At 41.3% G+C, this 20097-nt stretch overlaps 1 protein-coding gene across 2 annotated transcripts in view; it reads right to left on the bottom strand.

The window, feature by feature from the left end:
- Positions 1 to 2240: 2240 nt before the first annotated feature.
- SPI1 (Spi-1 proto-oncogene) overlaps positions 2241 to 20097 on the bottom strand; it is a 58809-nt gene continuing 40952 nt past the window's right edge. The window contains exons 2-5 of one of the 2 annotated variants that reach the window (XM_060262661.1): positions 19680 to 19773; positions 13703 to 13890; positions 5752 to 5908; positions 2241 to 3040 (exon numbers count right to left, since the gene is read on the bottom strand). In XM_060262661.1, coding sequence (XP_060118644.1) covers positions 2724 to 3040; positions 5752 to 5908; positions 13703 to 13890; positions 19680 to 19773 — 756 coding nt within the window. In that variant the 3' untranslated portion in view covers positions 2241 to 2723. Of the gene's footprint in view, positions 3041 to 5751; positions 5909 to 13702; positions 13915 to 19679; positions 19774 to 20097 lie in introns of both variants that reach the window. The other variant, XM_060262660.1, reaches the window with a different exon arrangement.

Here is a 20097-nt window from a genome sequence, read left to right as displayed (position 1 = left end):
TCAATTTGCTCATGGGAGTTGCTGAATGCTGTATTTCAACCAGCTACTTCAGAGAGGAACAGGAAAGGAGAGCACCTAGGGAGTAGAGTTTTCCTCCATCCCATTATCAGATTTTAGCTAACTCTTTCCTATTCATTTTATTGCAGAAATGACTTCTGAAGCTAATGCAAAAGAGAGGGACTCTGCTGTCTACCTTTCTCACAGCTTCACACATTGGTGGCTTTTCCTGCTCACCCCACCCCCTGCTTTCCTGCTGATGAGATTTAAAGGCACACAAATGTTCCAAAACACAAACAGCTGCAAGCATCTTCTAAGTCTGCCAAGGTTTAAAGGCAGGTGGTGGCTAATGGGGTGGAGCTTTCCCCCATGGACCAGCTGGCAGCTGGCAGGAAGGAGCCTGCAAAACCAGGGGATCCCCTGCTGGGACCTGGGCCTGGCAAGCCTAGGTATATGATCAACTATTTTAGGAGAAATAAATTGGTTATTAGGGCTTTTTTTCTGGAAAAAGAGGTGCCAGAACTCTCAAGAGGGAAATGAAGGAGAAACGCATGAACTTTTGAACATTTTATGATAATTTTGTTTCTATAAAGAGGTTCTGGAACTCCGTTCCACAGTGTTCCCTCAGGAAAAAAACCCTGGTTATTATCATAGTATGTGGAGTTAATTAGTGTACTTATATTCTACTCTCAGGGCATCATAGGACTGTTGGATAGGATTAAAAACTGTGTTAGGAAAGCTGGATGAATGGGTTAGGGATATAGCAATTATTTAGTGCCAGGACTTACTAAAATAGAGATTTCTAAAATTCACCTGCCTGGAAATCACTTCCTCCAACCTAGAAGTTATCCCCTAGTACCATGTACTTACATGTGTATGGTTACTTTGTAGTGATGGAAAGGTACTCTGTGCTTCTGCTTGTTTCATCATTCAGAGAAAAGATTATTCTTGGCTCACATTTATTTAGATCCTCTGAAAATCCTGTTTTTCTGTAGTGAGAGATGGTAGAGCCTTAGACACCTTGGATATTATGACTCCTCAGCCCCTTGGCCTTTTGTAGTATACTTTTTTTCCTGTTCTGTAGGTCCCTTCTGCCAGGTCTCTTCTGGCTAATGGTGTGCAAAGAGGACTTCCCAGGTGGTAGAGGCCTGCACCAGCAACACACTGATGTTTCCAGGGACACACTGATGTAACTTTCTGTGCGCATGGTTTTGCCCAAATGCCAGAGAGCGCATCCCTGGTGTTCCCCAGCGATGCATTGATGTCACTTCTGGGAGCATCAGGAGAGATATCAGTGTGTTGGAACACTCCTGATGTCCCCTCATTTTGGTGCTCTTTGCCTCCTTTCATTTGCTGGGACTGGGGGTGGGGTGGGGGGGTCAGTAATCCTATTTGAGAGATTTTGGAGTTTATATCTGCCTAAACATTATGCCACTATAGGTCTAATCTTAGATTTGGGGGGAGATGAGGACAGGAGCTTGAGCATGGCTAAATAGTGAATAAAGTGCATTCTGCACATACGTCAGGAAATTCTCTTATGTGAGCAGTTCAAATAATTGTCCCAGGTACTTGAATATTCACATAGTACTGTTTTACCAATAAACCAATTTAAGTTTATGGCACAGATATGCTCTAGGGATGAGCACGAACTGGGAAAATGGTGGTTCGTGTTGATTTGTGGTTCATATGACTGGCCAAAGCACTTCATGGTTCATTTGGTTCGGGAGGTATAAAACTCATTGGGAGTCTACAGCAGACTCTCCTCCACCTGCTCTTCAACTTTGAAAAAGACTGGATTTGGAATGTCCAAGTTATAGCCCGCTGAAGCAAGTGCCTCCAGGAAAGCTCCATTTCAGCTCTCATGACAACTAACTTTTCTCTCTTCATGCTGCAAAATGAAAGCAGCTGAGTCAGGGTATCTGCTCCCATTGAGCAGAATGGAAGCTCTGTGATTGGCTCATGGAGATATGGACAACTGCTATGGGTGTTTCTAGGACTCCCAGAAGTCCACAGCATTGCCTAGGAACTGATTGAATCAGCATCAGGTTGTCAGGAAAAACAAACCTCAAAATCAAAACAAACAAATCATCAAGGAGCAAACCAGATTGAAATGACCCATGAATTGGCCCAATTTGTGCATGAGTTGCAATTCATGGATCAGTTCATGCCCATCCCTACTATGCATTCAATGACTATGAAACTTATATTGATGAACCAGTTCCCCATTAATGCAAAGCATGTGCTTTCATTAGTCCGGATTTTATTAAATATATACATGTTATTAATATTTAAACAATTAGGTATATTTTCCAAGATCTGTAAACTTCTCTCCCTAGCTATGGAGAGGTTTAGCAGAGCCTGAATTAATGCTTGTTTAAAAGCTGTAAGCTAAGGTAGTCTCCAAAGATAAGCAGTACTGCCAGTGAGGACTGCAAACTATTAGTTGCCTATTTTAATTACAGCACAATAAAATGTTTTCTGAAAATAATATTATACATTTAAAAACCCCTCTTACTATGTCCAGCATGATGGATGGAAGCAAAAAATTCTGTAGAAATCTGAAAGCTGTAGAAGGAAATTCGTACCAGAAACATTGAATGTTTAAAAGCCTCAACAAGACAGGGATATGGGCATTGAAAGCATAGTAAAAGATGTGCTTAGCAGTTCTGCTAAGTCCAACCAATGTGTCTTTATGGCTTTGCTTTTCAGGCTTCCAAGATCTATTCTCAAAGAGGATAGTGCTTTCTCTCCATGCCTCCCCTTCCCATCACCTCTCCACTAAACTGGTATGTCAACTTCTTCTTGACTTTTTTTACTTCCCCGGTCTTGCCGTAGTTTCTCAACGCCCGTGCCATCTTTTGGTAGGTCATTTTCTTGCGGTTGCCTTTCTGGATGCCCCAGCGGTGAGCCAATGCCTCTTTGTGTTTGGAGGAGAACTGGAAAGTGCCTTTCTCCTTGTCCACCCACCAGATGCTATCTTTCATATCTCCACTCCGAAGGAGGTCCAGAAGAAACTGGTACAGTCGAATTTTCTTCTTACTCCCTGTGAGAAGAAGCAGAGAAAGAAATGGTGAGGCCCCTTTCCGAGAAAGGTTTTATACTCCCCAGGTATTGAGTGGGGATAGGAAATATCTACTTGTCACCAATGATAGCCACTACCTAAATTGTTCAAGGCAGTTAAGATGATATATATAGCTATATTATGTATTTGCTTGTTAGATTTATATTTTGCTCCCTCCCATTTGGACCTACATGCTTGTGTCATAGGAACTAAGTTGGCATGGATAGATGAAGAGTTTTAAAAGTATTTACACTTTTTAATGTTAAAATGATAATTTTAATTAGTTGTTGTTATTAACATTAAGCTGTCTGTGTACATGGTGCTTTATACAGTAATAAAAAAAATAAGAGACCCAGTAAATTCAAATACCATATATTGAAATAAAAAATAGTTTCAACTAATATTTTAAAATAAAAATATGGAATATCCATATGAAATTCTGTAAGTGCTTCAGTAAAGTTCAACTACTGCATACAGATTTCTGTTAATTCCTCACTGGGAAGCTGGACTATTAACTTGTTTCACTTTAACAATGTAATTGATACATCATCATCCAATATAAATATAGAGTCTAGGATGTAACCAGGGCTTTTTTTGCAGCAGGAACTCCGTTGCATATTAGACCACACACCCCTGATGTAGCCAGTCCTCCTGGAGCTTATAGCAGGCCCTGTACTAAGAGCCCTGTAAGCTCTTCAAGGATTGGCTACATCAGGGGTGTGTAGCCTAGTTTGCAAAGGAGTTCCTACTAAAAAAAAAAAAAGTATTGGATGTAACAAATTACCTGTGCCCTCATACATATCACAAAATGGCTAGATGTAATAATTACTGGCTCTGTAGTTAGAGCCTTTTTCAGAAACCTGCTGAAAAAATAACCTGTCACTGAAGAAGATCCAGACATATATCAGATATATATACAGTGTGTATGCCATAATATATCAATACAGCCCTTATGATTAAGGCAAAGGTATGCAACAAATGACTTGAGAGTCTAATATAGTTCAGTACAAAACCAAATATGGGCCTTTACAGAAGAAAATGAATTATTTAGGTTATGGTATATTGCAGGGGCAAGTAGGATGCTGGAATAACCAGTACATGAGAAGAATGTTGGACTTCACTTTTGATTGACACATGAACACATATGGTAAATAGAGCAATGGCCAAGGACAGAATGGTTGTATAAAGCTATCATCTTTGATGGGTATGGGCTCCAAAATATATGCAGGCCTGATTGACATCAATACTTTATAGCTATTATTTGAGCTGGACTATTCCATTGATGCATACACAACTGGCCTGGCGTGGAACAGATATTCATATTTACATTTCTAATGTGTGTTGTTATTTAGACTACTAAGAAAGCTCTCTGGGCCAAAATACATTTAGTCTAGCAGTTACTGTATGTGTAACTAATTAGTTTGGTCTTAGTTACTGTATGTGCAACTTAGATTTATTGCTGTATGCTATGTGGAAGTAATGTGATACCCACTACCTCTCTGGTTTTTATCTACATTCTATGTACGTTTTTAATCTGTAGTTACTGTGTACTTTCTAATAAACATAGGCATTTTTTTTAACGTTTTAGCGGTTCTAGTTTCCTGGGATGCTAGAATAACCAGTATGTGAACGGAGTGGCAGGCAAATATTTTTATTGGACTAAAGGGCTTCTTAAAGGTATTTGACAGTAAGAGAAATGATAAAGGTGAACAATTTCCAGAAACCCATGTGTGAACCATGCACAGATTTATGCCACTGCACTGTGATTACATAGGATGACACTATGCATATTTATTAGTTATTGTGAGACCTCCTGTGCATCACTTCCTAATAAAGTACTCTCAACTTTCAGATGCAGAAATTTTATGGATTATTAATCAATATATCAGTTATGTAAATTGGCTTTTTATTGAACTTTTGTTCTGAATATTGAGGTAGTTGGGCTCTTAAATTAGAAAAGATGACTAACCCCTAGATTAAGGGATTCATCTGAAACAGATTATTTGACTGTCCTCCTACAGAACAGTTAATCATAACATTTTCGCATTATTAAAGCTGTTACACATTTCATACAGTATGTTCAGCATGTGCTTTGAACTGTAGATGAACCTTCACCAAGTATCACATCAAGCAAAAAAAGTTCCTCCTTGCCACGAGGAACTTATAGTCTATATTTCAATCGTGTGTGTGGGGTGGGGAGGAAGAGACTGTGGTAACAACACATAATATCAAGAAGTGTGCATGTGTGTGTGTATGTGTGTAATTTAATTGAGACTGGGGATGATGGCTAATGAGTTAAGCCAAAGTGTTCACAGAAAAGATGACTTTGAAGGGAAAAGACAGGAGAAAAAACCGTGTTGGAATTCAGAGAGAAAGTATAAACATAGCAAGATGATTGTTTAAGAGAAGAGGAGGCTTTTTGGATAGTACAGTTGGATGTGGGAAGTTTGGTCACAGGCACAGATAAAGTAGGAAATAAGGGCAGAGCCAGTATGAGGAAATGAATGGACTGCTGGACTAGGACCACGTTGTAACCTTAAAGCTCACTAGATGACCCTTGGTCAGTCACTGTCTCTTATCATAAACTATTTCAAAGGGCTGTCATGAAAATAACTTACAGAGAGGGTGAGACAAAAATATGCTAGATAGGGTGAGGCAAGGTAAGTCCCTCTGTTGTTTTATTATCTACTGACCTGCTTCTCCACCCATAATTCCAGGACCAGGTTCACCAACATCAGTCTCTCCATCTGATACTTCCAATGGTGGGCTCCGTCTCTCTAGATCTTCTTCATCAGAACTGCGCTGGTGAGGAGAGGGAAACTGCACACACATACGAGGCACATAGGTAACCTGTAGGAGATGGAGAATGTTAGAGAAGTGAAGAGAGTGAGAGTATTGTCCAATGTCCATAAAAACAAAGGAATTTATGGGATTTTTGATTGATTGATTGAATGGTTACATTTATATCCTAGCTTTCACAAGCATGCTTAGGATTTCTTAACAAAATCAAAACTGCAAGAAGAAATTTCTCTAAATCCATGCAAGATAAGAAAAATGGTAAGAAATTATGCTAATGTCATAATAAACAATAATAGTGGGATAGCTCCTCTCTCTGCTACTGAGAATGGATGTTGAATGTCTACAGCAGAGATGGTCCTTCTTTTTCTTGCAGTAGTTGATGTTTCTTATGCTAGAAACATGGATGGTAACTGGAGGGAAATCTTGAGCAGATATACAGAAAATATCTCAATAGCTGCTCATGGTGATTTTGCATCAGTTGCTCTGCACCACCATTTTGTGTGGGGAAAACCCATGATTTGCCATGCCACTGCGTAAATTTGTTTTTTCTTGTTGTTCCCGTCAGAGAAAGGGGGACTTCCTTCAGGCTGTGTGTAGCTATTTACCCTCTCTCTACAGCTATACAATTGGCATGAAACCCCACTACTATTGATTGTGTGGAAGGATAAAGAATGTAATATTTTGAATTAGAAGACATGTACTCTGAGCAGATGGTTAAAGATGGTAACCAGGTTGGTCTGCAGTAGAAGACCTAGATTTGAGTTCAGTACTACCTTAGAGACCAGCAAGATTTTCATGGTATAAACATTGAAGAGTGAAAGCTCCTTTCATCAGATACAAGTAGGAATTCTGAGTAGAGTACGTATCTTCAAGAGGATTATTTTTCATCTACATGCTGAAAGTCTGTATAAGGATATCAGTTTTCAATCACATTTTAAAAACTGCTCTCATATTTTCTAGAGTCTGCTAGGTTCTGTGGCAGCAGATTTGGATTCTGAAAGATAAAAAAATAGCACTTTGTCCTTGACATGCCACCTAGTGGGTTGGACACTGGACATCTGATGTTTTTCTGTTACTGTACAAGTTACGCTGAAATGCCTCAATAAGGTATGTGCAATTGGGTTGCTTCAATGCTAGAGACAGGCGGCGGTTAGTGACTCGGCAGATTGACTGGAGATGAGTATGGTAGGAAGAGCTAGGATTGGGTAAGAGTGTGTGCACATTTCCTGCCAAATCCTCAAGTGTGAAACTACAGGCCTTAAGCATTGAATCACACTGAGCATTTTACAGTTAAACAGAACTGCAGCCTAAATGACAGGGGAAAAGGAGGAGATGGAAACCTAAGTGCCAGTGAAAAGTGGAGAGGCAGCAACTAGAGTTTCCATCAAAATTGTTAATCGTGATGAACTGGGGAGTTTTTCATGTGAATTGTGAAGAATGCCAAGAGAAGCTATAAGAAATTAATTAAGTTTAACCAGAATTTCTCATGGGTGTTCTGTATATCCAAAGGTGAACACCACTTTTTATCTGAAGTGAGATTCATTGCACATTTAGTAGCTCTTCCTCAGGCAGCCTGAGGCATTTTGAGAGAAATGTATATAACTCTATTGATACTAGTAAAAATTTTCAGTAGAGTTTTGCACATTCTTAGGGCTTTTTTTGAGCAAGAATGCACAGGAACACAGTTCTGGCTGGCTTGGCATCAGGAGGTGTGGCCTAATATGCAAACGAGTTTCTATTAAAAAGGCCCTGTTCTTTGTAATGTTTATTGTGAGGTGAGGAACAGTTAGAAAGGCAGGGTAGGAGTAACTTGTGACTCTCAGAATAGAAAATCGTAGGAATATGCAAAGCACATTAAAAAGTGCTGAGATGGTGCCAAGGGTGTCCATCAACAGAAAGAGAAAATAGAATTTGTAGTGGGGGGGGAAATCTTGCTCAGCCTTATTCATATTTTGTCTCCTATCTCCATTCTCATTGGATGAGTTTCTCTTCTCTTCTCTTTCTGTTTTTCTGGTCAGAAACTGTTTTCCATTTTGGCTTTTTTTTCCTTTTTGTAACAGTGATTGCACCAGTGCATGAAATTCAGTGTACGCAATGTGACAATGTCCTGAAGATATTACAAAATAAGTCACAATGTTCTGACCACGACAACTGTTGGGACAGATGATTAATGAAATGATGCAGAGAGATAACGTTTCAAAGCTGCATTGGATTTTATAGATTTTACTTTCCCCTCAGATTTAGTGGGCCCTGCCACCTTAGTTGTGAGGAATGCCAAAAGAAACTAAAACAGCTTAATTACATTTACCTGAATTCCTCTTGGGTGTTCTGTATATTCCAAGATGAACACCACATCTTCGTTTCTTTTGATTCTCTTGGAGTAAATAAACATGCTGTCATGGCACTGTAGGAGCCACTTCCCCAAGGCTGTGTCACACATCATCCTGATCATAGTCAAATTCAGGTTGTGGTCTGTCAGGGCTAGCTTTGGGGCAAGGCCCCACCTCACAGGGTCAGCAGCCTTCCCATGCAAGGTCTAGTTAGCAATCCCTGTGGATCCCAGTGGGGTTTATTTTTTTAGTAAATGTGCAAAGAATCTAGTTATACCACATACGTTTAACTGAGGAATGGTGGCTTCAGATGAGATAAGTTTGTTGTATGCTTGTTCTGTGTTTTGCATTTGAAGTATGCATTAACACATAAAGATAAAACCATTATGTCCAGAATCCATAGCTAATATAATTGCCTAAATGCACCACTGAATACAGAAATAATATGGCAAACAATGCAGTCCACTTCCATACAAATGTCACCCAAGCAGGAAGGAGATCAGTGTTCACATGGGGAACACTGACCTAACCAGCTGGTTTTTCCCCCTTTCCAGTAACATAAAATGAGAACTCAACTAGAAGAGTAGAAATAATTTTTCAAGGTATGCTGGATTAAAGGTACTGTTGGTTTCAAATCTATAGTGAGTAGCAAAACAACCTGACTGTTCAAAATGTGTCACATTTTCTTATAGTGTGTTGTGACATGTGCAGTGTATGTGCTCTCCCTTAATAACTGCTGATCTGGATCCATGATAAAGATCCTGGGGACAACAAAAATGCATTTCTTTAGAGGGCATGGGAGGGTGCAGACAAGTTCAGTAGGCTGCCCTAAGGCACAACAGAATCTTATGACTGGCTACATGTGAAGCAAGAAGTGTACTTGATTCCTCGTCTGATGAAGCGTGCTTGGAGCACACGAAAGCTTACGTTCTGAATAAAACTTTGTTGGTCTTAAAGGTGAACTTGATTCCTACTTTGTTCTCATATCATTTACAGTGTTTATACAAAAATCTATAAGAAGACAGATGCTGGATTAGGTTGACAGTTCAACATCCTGTTTTTTTAAATGGCTGATCAGTAAGGTTGCCAGGTCCAATTCAAGAAATATCTGGAAACTTTGGGGATGGAGCCAGGAGACTTTGGGGGTGGAGCTGGGAGCAAAGGGTGTTACAAACACAACTGGACTCTGGAGTTCTGGCAATCACATTTAAAGGGACTGCATGCCTTTTAAATGCCTTCCCTCCATTTGAAAATAATGAAGGTTAGAGGAACCTTCTTTTGGGGGTCATAGAATTGGACTCCCTGGTCCAATCTCTTTGAAACTTGGGAAGCATTTTGAGGAGAGGCACTGGATGCTATGCTGAAATTTTGGTATCTGTAACTCAAAAAACAGCCGCACGAGCCCCAGATACCCATGGATCAATTCTCCATTATACCCTATAGGAATTGGTCTCCATAGGGTATAATGGAGTGCCCAGAAGACATTTCCCTCCCCTCCCATCCCGCTTTCTGATAATCCTGAAAAGGGGGAGGGCTTCCAAAACGGGGGATCTCCTGTCCCCACCTGGGGATTGGCAACCCATGAAAAGCCCACAACAAGGACACAGAGGCTGAAAACGTCAGCCATCATGATTAAAAGCCATTGCTGACTGCTCTCCCTAAATTAATTGCTCATAAATTAATTAGTCATTGAATGAAATCTGAAAACTGAATCTACTGCCCATAAATGTCAAGTGCCCCTCAGTTCTTGTGTTGTGGGAAAGAAAGAGCAAGCAACTCAGAGAGAGATTTTCCTACCACTTTATTCAGGTCTTCCATACTTTTATAAACTTTTATCATGTATCCTCTCCGGTTTTCTTTCTAAATTGAATATCTGTAAATACTTTAGGGCTTTCCTTATATGGAAAGTTGTTCCAACCCCTTCATACAAATTCAAGTAAATCCGTATATAGACTCTAGTTTCCAATTGTGGTTTTACCTAATGGTCAGTTAAGTGCATTTGTAACTTCATATTAATTAATTGTTACTGTTGCCTCTCCAGCTCCTTCTCATCTCGTTGTTCTCTTCCATCTGCCAAATGTTAGATTGCAATAGGGTTGCCAACAACCATTGGAGGATGGGGGGACTTATTTGGGAAAAGACAAAGGCCAAGGCCTTGTTGCTGGCATTCCACAGAAAGCAAGGTCATCTCACCAGCAATACTCTGTTATTTGGTGCATAGAAAACTCTATGGTAAAACCAGCTTCTATCATAGTGTTTTTGCCCGAATAAACAAGCGTTGCCTGGACATTGCTGGTGTGATTATTTCACTTCCTATATGACTAATTAAGAAACCAAGTGTTTAATTACCACAAATATAAGAGCCAAATATTATCAATTTAAAACATATTTATTTATCAGATTTATATCCCGCCCTACCCTGACAGGCTCAGGCCGGGATATAAATATTATCAAATATATGAAAATATATGTATTTATTACAAATTAGATAAAAAGATATAGGCCCAATAGTAGCCTCAAAACAAAATAAAATCATACATAGGTATAAAACAGAAAACATGCGACCAAGGTAGGGTTGCCAGGTTCTTAGCTCTTGCCTGTGAGGGCTGGGAAAGCGCTTTCCAGGAGTGGGAGGGTGGGACAATGTCACTGAGCACAACATCCCCAACATGATGGCGTCACAAAGATGTGACATCATGATGCCAGCAGAATAACTTTGAGAGAATTTGTGGCTGACCCAAGGTCACATCAGCAGGTGCATGTGAAGGGGTGGGGAATCAAATCTGGTTCTCCCTGATAAGAGTCTGCACACTTAATCACTACACCAAACTGGTTCTCAGGTTAGGGTTGCCAATCCCCAGATGGGGGCAGAGGATTCCCTGGTTTGGAGGCCCTCCCCCTGCTTCAGGGTCATCAGAAAGTGGCAGGGAGGGGGGGGAGGAAATGTCTGCTGGGCACTCCATTATTCCCTATGGAGACTTATTCCCATAGAAATAATGGAGAATTTATCCACGGGTATCTGGGACTCGGGGGGGGGCTGTCCTTTGAGGTAGAACTGCCATATTTTCATTATAGCATCCAGTGCGTCTCCCCAAAATACCTCCCGAGTTTCAAAAGGATTGGACCAAGGGGTCCAATTCTATGAGCCCCAAAAGTAGGTGCCCCTATCCTTCATTATTTCCTATGGAAGGAAGACATTTAAAAGGTGTGTGGTCCCTTAAAATGTGATGGCGAGAACTCCCTTTGGAGTTCAGTTATGCTCGTCATACCTTTGCTCCTAGCTCCACCCCCAAAGTCTGGCTCCACCCCCCAAAGTCTCCTGGCTCCACCCCCAAAGTCCCCAGATATTTCTTGAATTGAACTTGACAACCCTATCTCATGTTGCCAGGTTGCTTCCAGACAGAACATGAAAAATGTCCTCCCCCCCCCCCAAAAAAAAACCAGTGTCAGGGTGGGAAAGGCGTCCACATACACCATTCACTGAGACCATCACCAGTCATCCCTCAAGGGCCCAGAAACCACATCTTTTTTTTCCCTTTCCTTGCTGATCTGTGCTGTGACACTTCAGTGCTTATCAGCAAAGAAATGAAATAATAAGAAGATGACTGCAGATTTATACCCCGCCCTTCTCTCTGAATCAGAGGGCGTTTTCGCACTGACCTTAATCGGCAGCAATGTCCCTCTTCACCGTGCAGGATCTGCGCGGATTTCGCACCAATTGCTGTGGAGCACCCGGAAGAGCCGCAAAGTCCCGTGGCTTTTGCGGCTCAAATGGAAACCGCCAAAAACCAGTTTCCATTTGCGCCGCAAAAGCCGCGGGACTTTGCGGCTCTTCCGGGTGCTTTGCAGCAATTGGTGCGAAATCTGCGCAGATCCTGCGCGGTAAAGAGGGACGTCGCTGCCGATTAAGGTCAGTGTGAAAACGCCCAGAGTCTCAGAGAGGCTTACAATCTCCTTTATCTTCCTCCCCCACAACAGACACCCTGTGAGGTAGGTGGGCCTGAGAGAGCTCTCACAGAAGCTGCCCTTTCAAGGACAACTCAGTGAGAGCTATGGTCACCCAAGGCCATTCCAGCAGCTGTAAGTGGAGGAGTAGGGAATCAAACCCAGTTCTCCCAGATAAGAGTCCGCACACTTTACCACTGCACCAAGCTTGGAATAAAGCTTGCTTTCTTCCTTCCTTCCTTCCTTCCTTTCTTTCTTTCTTTCTTTCTTTCTTTCTTTCTTTCTTTCTTTCTTTCTTTCTTTCTTTTATTTTTATTTTATAATATACTTTGCAAAAGGAAAATATCATGTTCACTCAAAAGGGTGAATTAAAACAGTGGGATAAAAAGAGGTTAACAAAACAAACAAGAACCTCCTACTTAAATTAAACCTAAACACAATCTTCAAAGTAATACAATCAGAATTAACCAGATATTTGAATTGGAGCTATTCCACCAGTCCAAATGGTTTCAAATGGTTGTGAACATTATCCCTTCAATAAAAGAGAAAGTTTCATCATGGTGTAAGTTTCATCCTTCATTTTGCCAACCCATTCATGAGCCTCGGGGACTGAATTTGATTTCCATTATACAGCCTTGACAGAGAATGTTTTGAGTAAGAAGGCTCTCAAATTCAGATCAATTCCTTAGTTGAAAACCACTTAAGAGTTTTGCTCAGAAAAAGCTCATTTGGAAATACTCAGAAAGGGCTTAAAGAAGGTGGGGAATGGTGCATAGAAACAAGCTGCCCCATGCCATTATTCCAAGAAGAGTTTAGCCCTGCCTCCACACTGTGGTGGCTATGTGTGGAATGTCCAGACAAATGCTCTGTGTTCAACTACCCCACAGTTCCCCCTCTAAACCAGAAAAAAAGTTTCTTTTTATTCATATTAAAAGGGAAAGCCCTGAGAATCTCATATGCCATACTGGGAATCAGCACAATGTCATATTCCCCTTGAATCTGGGGGCTTTCTGCATTCCACGTGGAGGGGGGAAATTCCCATATGGAAGCAGCCCCAGACCATTCTAGCACCACCCTGATTACTTCCTTACATGTCAATAGTAATACTGTTTAAGCTTTCTGTCCTACATTCATTGCGCTCTTCTTCCTCCTTACTTTAGTCCCTCCAACCCGAGTGGCTATTAACCTTTGAAGACTCCACAACCACAGTCAGCTTTCTAGGGGCCAGGAGGGATTGCTGGAGTGAGGAAAATGTGGCAAAGCTTAGCATTCCTTGCAGTGACTGTGTCAGGGTCAGCTGTGACTGATCCAATTAGAGAAGCTTTCTTTAGCTTTTTCCAGACCTGCAGTGGGCTGTGGGCTCATGGGCCCATAGGCAAACAGGTCACACTTGATGAGCATTCAGTAGGGCCTGAGGTGGGAGGTATGGTTGAGGGAACGCACAATTTTCTTGTTCATTCAAGCATTATCACTTCCTGGGACTTCTTTTTCATTGTTTTTGTCATGCTAAATCTGGTTTTTAAAAAACCTCACTAGACAGAATTATTATAGAGCTGGATGCTGGCCATACCTGGTGATTGAGACCAATATGTGTGGTAGGAATCCCAGAATCTAGGACATGCATCTGTTCAATTTCCATATGCCGATAGAGCTGCTGCAGCTGAGGTGCCTGTACACTTTGGAGCTCTGCAAAGTGGTTGTCCCCAAAGCTCTCAAACTCGGGGTGCAGGTGGTGTGGGTGATATTCCCAGTAGTGCTCTGATGGACATAAAAGCAATTCACCTGTTAATGCAGAACAGGGAGGGGGGAATCAATCCTTTCTTTTCACGGACAGGCTTGTTGTATCGAGTTGGTTTGGATACTGGGGAGCTTCATTCCAGTGAAAATTATCATTTTAGCATAGGGTAGAATTAGGTATTCTGAGAATCTGCAGGCTTTTAGGCCTGATGGTTCATGGTAAGAAGTTGTAGAAAACAGCTGAACATGCAGTTACTTTATTATTTATTTAGAAAATCCCACAGTTTTGGTATCACAACTGAGAAGGCCCTTTCTCATCTCGTGCCCATACAGACTCAGATGACAGTGGCACCTGGTTGGGTAGGTTCATATGGGAGGAGGTGATCCTAAGATATGCGGGTCTCAAGCCATATACAGATTTACAGCACCTTGAATCAGACCTGAAAGTAACAAGAGCGGGGTGATATGGTCCTCTGTGGCTCACTTCAGTCAACATCTTTGCTGCTCCAGCATTCTGTGCCATAGTACTTTTTGGTCACTCTTCAAGTATGTCCCCACATAGCGTGCATTGCAGGAATCTAATCTAGAGGTTGTCAGGGTACCACGGTGACAATATTATTTTTTTTTACACTGGACAGATTGCAGCTAGTTCACCAGCCAAAGCAAAGCTAATAAAAGATGTTCCTGGCCACTTCTGCCACCTGTTTATTGAGCAGGAGGCCTGGGTCTAGCAGAACTCCCAAACCACATCCCAAACAGGGGACTCTTCAGCACCTAAATTAATACTTCTGTGCATCAATAATACCCCTGACTTATCAGGATTAAGCTTCAGTTTGTTAGCTCTTACCCTTCTGAAAATTGCCTCCAGGCACCGGTTTATTGTTTCCATAGCTTCTCTAGGATCCACTGGAAATGTGGGATAGAGCTTGGTGGCAACCTACCCCAGATCTCTAGATGACCTCATCCAGTGGCTTCATGTAGATGTTAAAAAGCATGGGGGGACAACATGGAACCTTGTGGGACCCAACAGGCAGAGGTCATGGATCCAAGCAGCAGTCCCCCAGAATTGCCCTCTGAAACCTGCTTTCCAGGTAGGAACAAAATTGCCTACCTGTCATAGCTATGCTAAAAGTTATTTCCCTATAGTACAGCTGCATGTACCATGGGAGAGGCATATTATTTTAGCACCTTTAAACACATCCATTTAATGCTAGCTCTTAAATAACAGCTAGGCCAGCTGGATGAATACCTGGCTAACTAGACTTTTGTATAGCTCATCATCACTGCCCAGCTAGCCAGCTCTAAGGATGAAATCTATGACTGCTATACCTCTTCAGCATTTCATTTCTACAGAACTAAAAGTCAGTCCTCTGAAAAAGAAATACATTAATGCACGGTACTTGACATTCCTGATGGTGATGCCAGTACGCACACAGAAGCAATGAGTACAGTAGCATGTGTGCCAGATCTTTAACTGTGGAAATACCCACAATGTGTAATAACTTCCTCTGAATAGATAAATAGTTCATTTCATAACTTTTAATGTTAACAGCACAGGATGAAGTAAAGGAACCATATGATATTGTATTAGTTAGATACCATTTAGCCAGTCTTGTATGTACTGAGTCTCTCAATGTTTAATTATTCTGGGGTTTGCCAGGCTTTCAAGTTTGGCTTTCTCATTAGAAGGTAGTGGCTACTTTGTCTACTGCTTGGGATTTCCTTTATCTTAGATATTGAAAATAGAACGGTATATTATACATTTTCTTACAACATTATAGGAGTACCATGTTCAAATACTACGGGAGTATCATATTCAAATTAAAAACAATGTTTTGAATGGAGAAAATATGTGTGTGTACACATATACTCAGGACTTTTTTTCTCGAAAAAGCCCAGCAGGAACTCATTTGCATATTAGGCCACACCTTCTGACACCAAACCAGCTGGACTCTATTCCTGTGTATTCTTGCTAAAAAAGCCCTGCATATACTAACAAAATTTAATCTGCTTAAAGAGGTGAGATAACTGAGAGCTGATTGACTTTCTAGGTGAACTACTGCTGTGTTAAAGCAATCACATGACTGCCAGTTGACATCTACTGGTTATCCCTGGTCCAAAGGATGTCCACTTAGCCTCGGCCAGGGCTTTCTCTGTCCTGGCCCCTACCTGGTGGAATGGGCTCCCATCTGAGATCAGGACCTTGTGGAATTTATTGCAGTTCTGCAGGACCTGCAAAACAGGCTTTTGGTTGAGGCGCTGGACATCCAACCATTTGACCTCCCTGCATAGAAACAGCTTGGACCATCTGTACATATGGAGTTTGATATGATACAAAATGGAATTATCATCTGTAAAGTTCATTGGGGGGTGGGGAGGCGGAAAATCTGAAATTAAGATTATGGTATTCACTTTGCTATCTTTTATTGTTAATTGTTTTATCAATATTATTTGTCTTAATAACTATATTTAGATTTTGACCACTTTTTACTGTTGTATATTTTGATGTTACCCACCCTGAGTTCATTTGGGAAGGGCAGGATATCAATAAAATCAATAAACAAACCCACAACCTCAACATGAGAATGTGATTGCAAAGAATGACATGGTGCAGACTGTAGCTCAGTGGTAGATGATGGCTTATTATGCAGGCTCTGGCATCTTTAGGGTTTCAGGCAGCAGGTGTTCAGAAAACCTTTTGCCACATATGATCCTGGAGGGAAGCTGCAGGTTACCATTGATGTTGCTGATGATCTATGGCCTGATGCCATATAGAGCAACTTCATATAGTCCTGCAATTTACAACTGAAAACCTTCTTGGTTGTGAAATATGTAGACATCTAGTTAAATAAATAAAGCGCATAGCAGAAGATGTATTGTAATTCTGTATTACTACAGATATATTTATAAACTACGATGCTACAACCATGTTTATAAGAACATATGCATAAATGAAAATGCTATATACTGACTGCTGCTCTGTTTTGCACAGTTCTGCCTACTACAACTAGCAGCAACTTTATAGCATCTGAGGCAAAGACCTTTTGCAGCCCTGCTGCTTGACATCCATTAGCCAGATGCCAGGGATTGTACCAGATCCTTATTTGTGCATGGAGGGAAGGTAGGCTGAAGCCCTTTCTATGGATGCCAGCCTCCAGGTGGGTCCTGTGGATCCTCCAGAATTGCAGCTCATCTCCAGACTACAGAGATCAGTTCCCCTGGAGAAAATGGCATTCTACCCCACTGAGGTCCCTGTCCTCCCTAGGCTTCACCCCCATATCTCCAGGAGTCTCCCAACCTAAATCTGGCAACCATATTCTCCACACACGCTACAATGGATACTGCATGCAGCGACAATGAGTAGAACCTGCAACTTATGTGTGACTGTTACACAGGGTGGGAACCCCACACCCAAACTGTTCTCTGTAATGTGTGAATTGGATAAAAGCATTTTGTCCAAATAAAGACCTATTGTGCATGGGTGCTCTCCCTCACTTTCACCATGCATGTCTGTCATGTTTTCTTTGTCATTTTGCATTGATCTTCCTCTCTTCAATGCTCAGTTTGCTTTCAGGCTGCTGTTTCCCCAGGTTTTTGAGAGTGCTTTTTGTGCTGATTTTCCCTTCCTTTTAGTTTCAAACCAAAAGTAATTCAAAAGCATACAGATTCCCATGGATTTCCCTCCTGCCCTTTTGCCACCCTTGAAGGTCACTTTTTGCCAATGTTCACAACTTGCAATGCCAGTGTGCATTTTGTACACTCAACATGTTCCCCATATTATGGGATCATATGACTCTCATTTTCACAGTGGCTGAAACACAGTAGAGAATCCTCTAGTGCTCAGCAATATGGAAAACAGGACTTCACAGCTGCTTGTCAGTTTCAGAAAAAAACTGGTCAGTTTCAACAGTGGGTTTCCCTCCCCTTTGCCTGCCTTTCTTTCTGTTCCTTCTCATTAATGGAACTAATGGAGCTAAAATGCATGCACAAAACCTGAACTATGAGGACTTAAATGGAAGGTGCTTGCTGGACACTGCTGCACAGCTGTGATAGGCCAATTGCATAATTAAAAAAAAAACTTTGGATGCCACCCCTCATACATCACAAGTGAGGTTCCACCTTGATCTAGAAAAGTGCAGGGCTTTTTTTGTAGCAGAAACTCTTTTACATATTAGGCCACATACCCCTGATGTAGTCAGCCCACCTGGAGCTTACAGTAGCTCCAGGCTTACTGTACTAAGAGTCCTGTAAACTCTTGGAGGATTGGCTACATCTGGGGTGTGCAGCCCAATATGCAAAGAAGTTCCTGTTACAAAATTGTTTTTAAAATTGTAGCTGCAGAATAAATACACCAGAAGATAAAGAATGGTGCATAAGGTGGACACAGAATCTGATACCAAGATTAAAGAAGAAGACGACATTGGATTCATATTCCGCCCTCCACTCAAGAGTCTCAGAGCGGCTCACAATCTCCTTTATCTCCCTCTCCCACAACAGACACCCTGTGAGGTGGGTGGGACTGAGAGGACTCTACAGCAGCTGCCGTTTCAAGGACAACCTCTGCCAGAGCTATGGCTGACCCAAGGCCATGCCAGTTTATTACTCTGAAAATCTGCAGTAAGATGTGCGTGAATAATGGGCCAAAATATCTGTAGGTATTGAGTAGCTTGTAAATAACTGGAGTCATCCTGAGAAACACAATGTGAAGTGAAAGAGGATGTGAGAAAAAACTTTGCTTCAGAGACCTGGAGAGTGTTTGTCTTTTATGTAGAGAAAGGTTAAAGGAAGGGCAAGGCTCACTTCCCTCTCCTTACTCACAGAGAGGATATTGATAGGTTGGGATGCAGAACCACTTTTGCTACCCCTTTCTAAAGTATAGGATATAATTCCTTCCATGAGACAATTTTTATATTTTCCTACCTTTTATTCCCTATTTAGCTAAATTTAGAAAGACATCTGCCTATTTTTTTTTGCCTAAATATCAGTACCAGAGTAGCTGCATTTTAATGGAGTCATCTGAAATCAAAACATGGTTTTATTGAAATTTTGTCACATGCAATTGTGACACACTTTCCCCACTCTCTTGAAGTCCCTACCACCCTCCACATCCCACAGCTTCAGGATTAAAGGTAGTTCAGGCAGTCACTGTTCACCACCTCTCTTACCTCTTTTAAAACATATAGAAAGCCATGACCAGTTCACATTCCAGGGGACTCAAACACTGCTTCATCACATTTGTATGTATGTTTATGTGTGTGTATATATGTGTGTGTGTAGATATATAGATATATACAGGACTTTTTTTTTAGCAGGAATGCACAGGAATGTAGTTCCGGCTGGCTTGGTGTCAGGGGGTGAGGCATAATATGTAAATGAGTTCCTGCTGGGCTTCTTCTACAAAATCCCAGTGTGAAACAATGATGATATCATGGTGTGTGGCTTAATGCAAATGAGTTCCCACTGGGCTTCTTCTACCAAAAAAACCCTGGATCTATATAGTCATATATAGGCTGAGATCTTAGCTTGTGCGTGTGCATGCACATATGCACGAGCTTCTTCCCTGAGACCATAAATGCCCAGACCACAAAGTTATACAGTCAAGGAGTTACTTTTGCCTTGTAATGTGGATGTGGAAACCCTCCAGCCTTGGAAGAGCGTATATGTTGACTGAACCTCAATGCTGCAAAATTGGTGTAAAACTGCCTGAAACACTTTACCAAAAAGCACAACCACTAACAATATAATTCCACCCTCCATATGTCCATAAGTCTTTCACTCTAATATTCTCAGATGCTTTATATTTCACTTACCACCATGACTGTCTGCATCACTGTTGAGATACTGGTAACTGTCATGGGACTGTCTGTAGAGGTCTGAGTCATAGGGTATTAGATCTTCAGAGGGCTGCAAAGAGGAGAAACTGTTAGAAGCTGCCTTATACAGAATCAGATCATTGGTCTGTCAAGGTTAGTATTGACTACTCTGACTGGCAGCAGTTCTCTAAGGCAGAGGTCTTTCACATCACCTCCTACTTAACCCTTTTATCTGGAGGTGCCAAGGACTGAATCTGGAATCTCTGTATGGAAAGCAGATGTTCTGCTACTGAGCCACAGCTCCTCTCTAGAGTCTTCAAGCTCTCTTGTTTTAATCCTAAGTAAAGAAGTATTTCAAATTAATTTACAAAACAGGATAAAGGAGAAATGCTGATGGGTCAGAAGATTCCTCTTA

This window comes from Heteronotia binoei, chromosome 21 (assembly GCF_032191835.1).
Source record: "Heteronotia binoei isolate CCM8104 ecotype False Entrance Well chromosome 21, APGP_CSIRO_Hbin_v1, whole genome shotgun sequence".
Classification (NCBI taxonomy): Eukaryota; Metazoa; Chordata; class Lepidosauria; order Squamata; family Gekkonidae; genus Heteronotia; species Heteronotia binoei.
The sequence above is the reverse complement of the archived record's forward strand: the minus strand, read 5'-3'. Positions and strand labels throughout refer to the sequence as shown.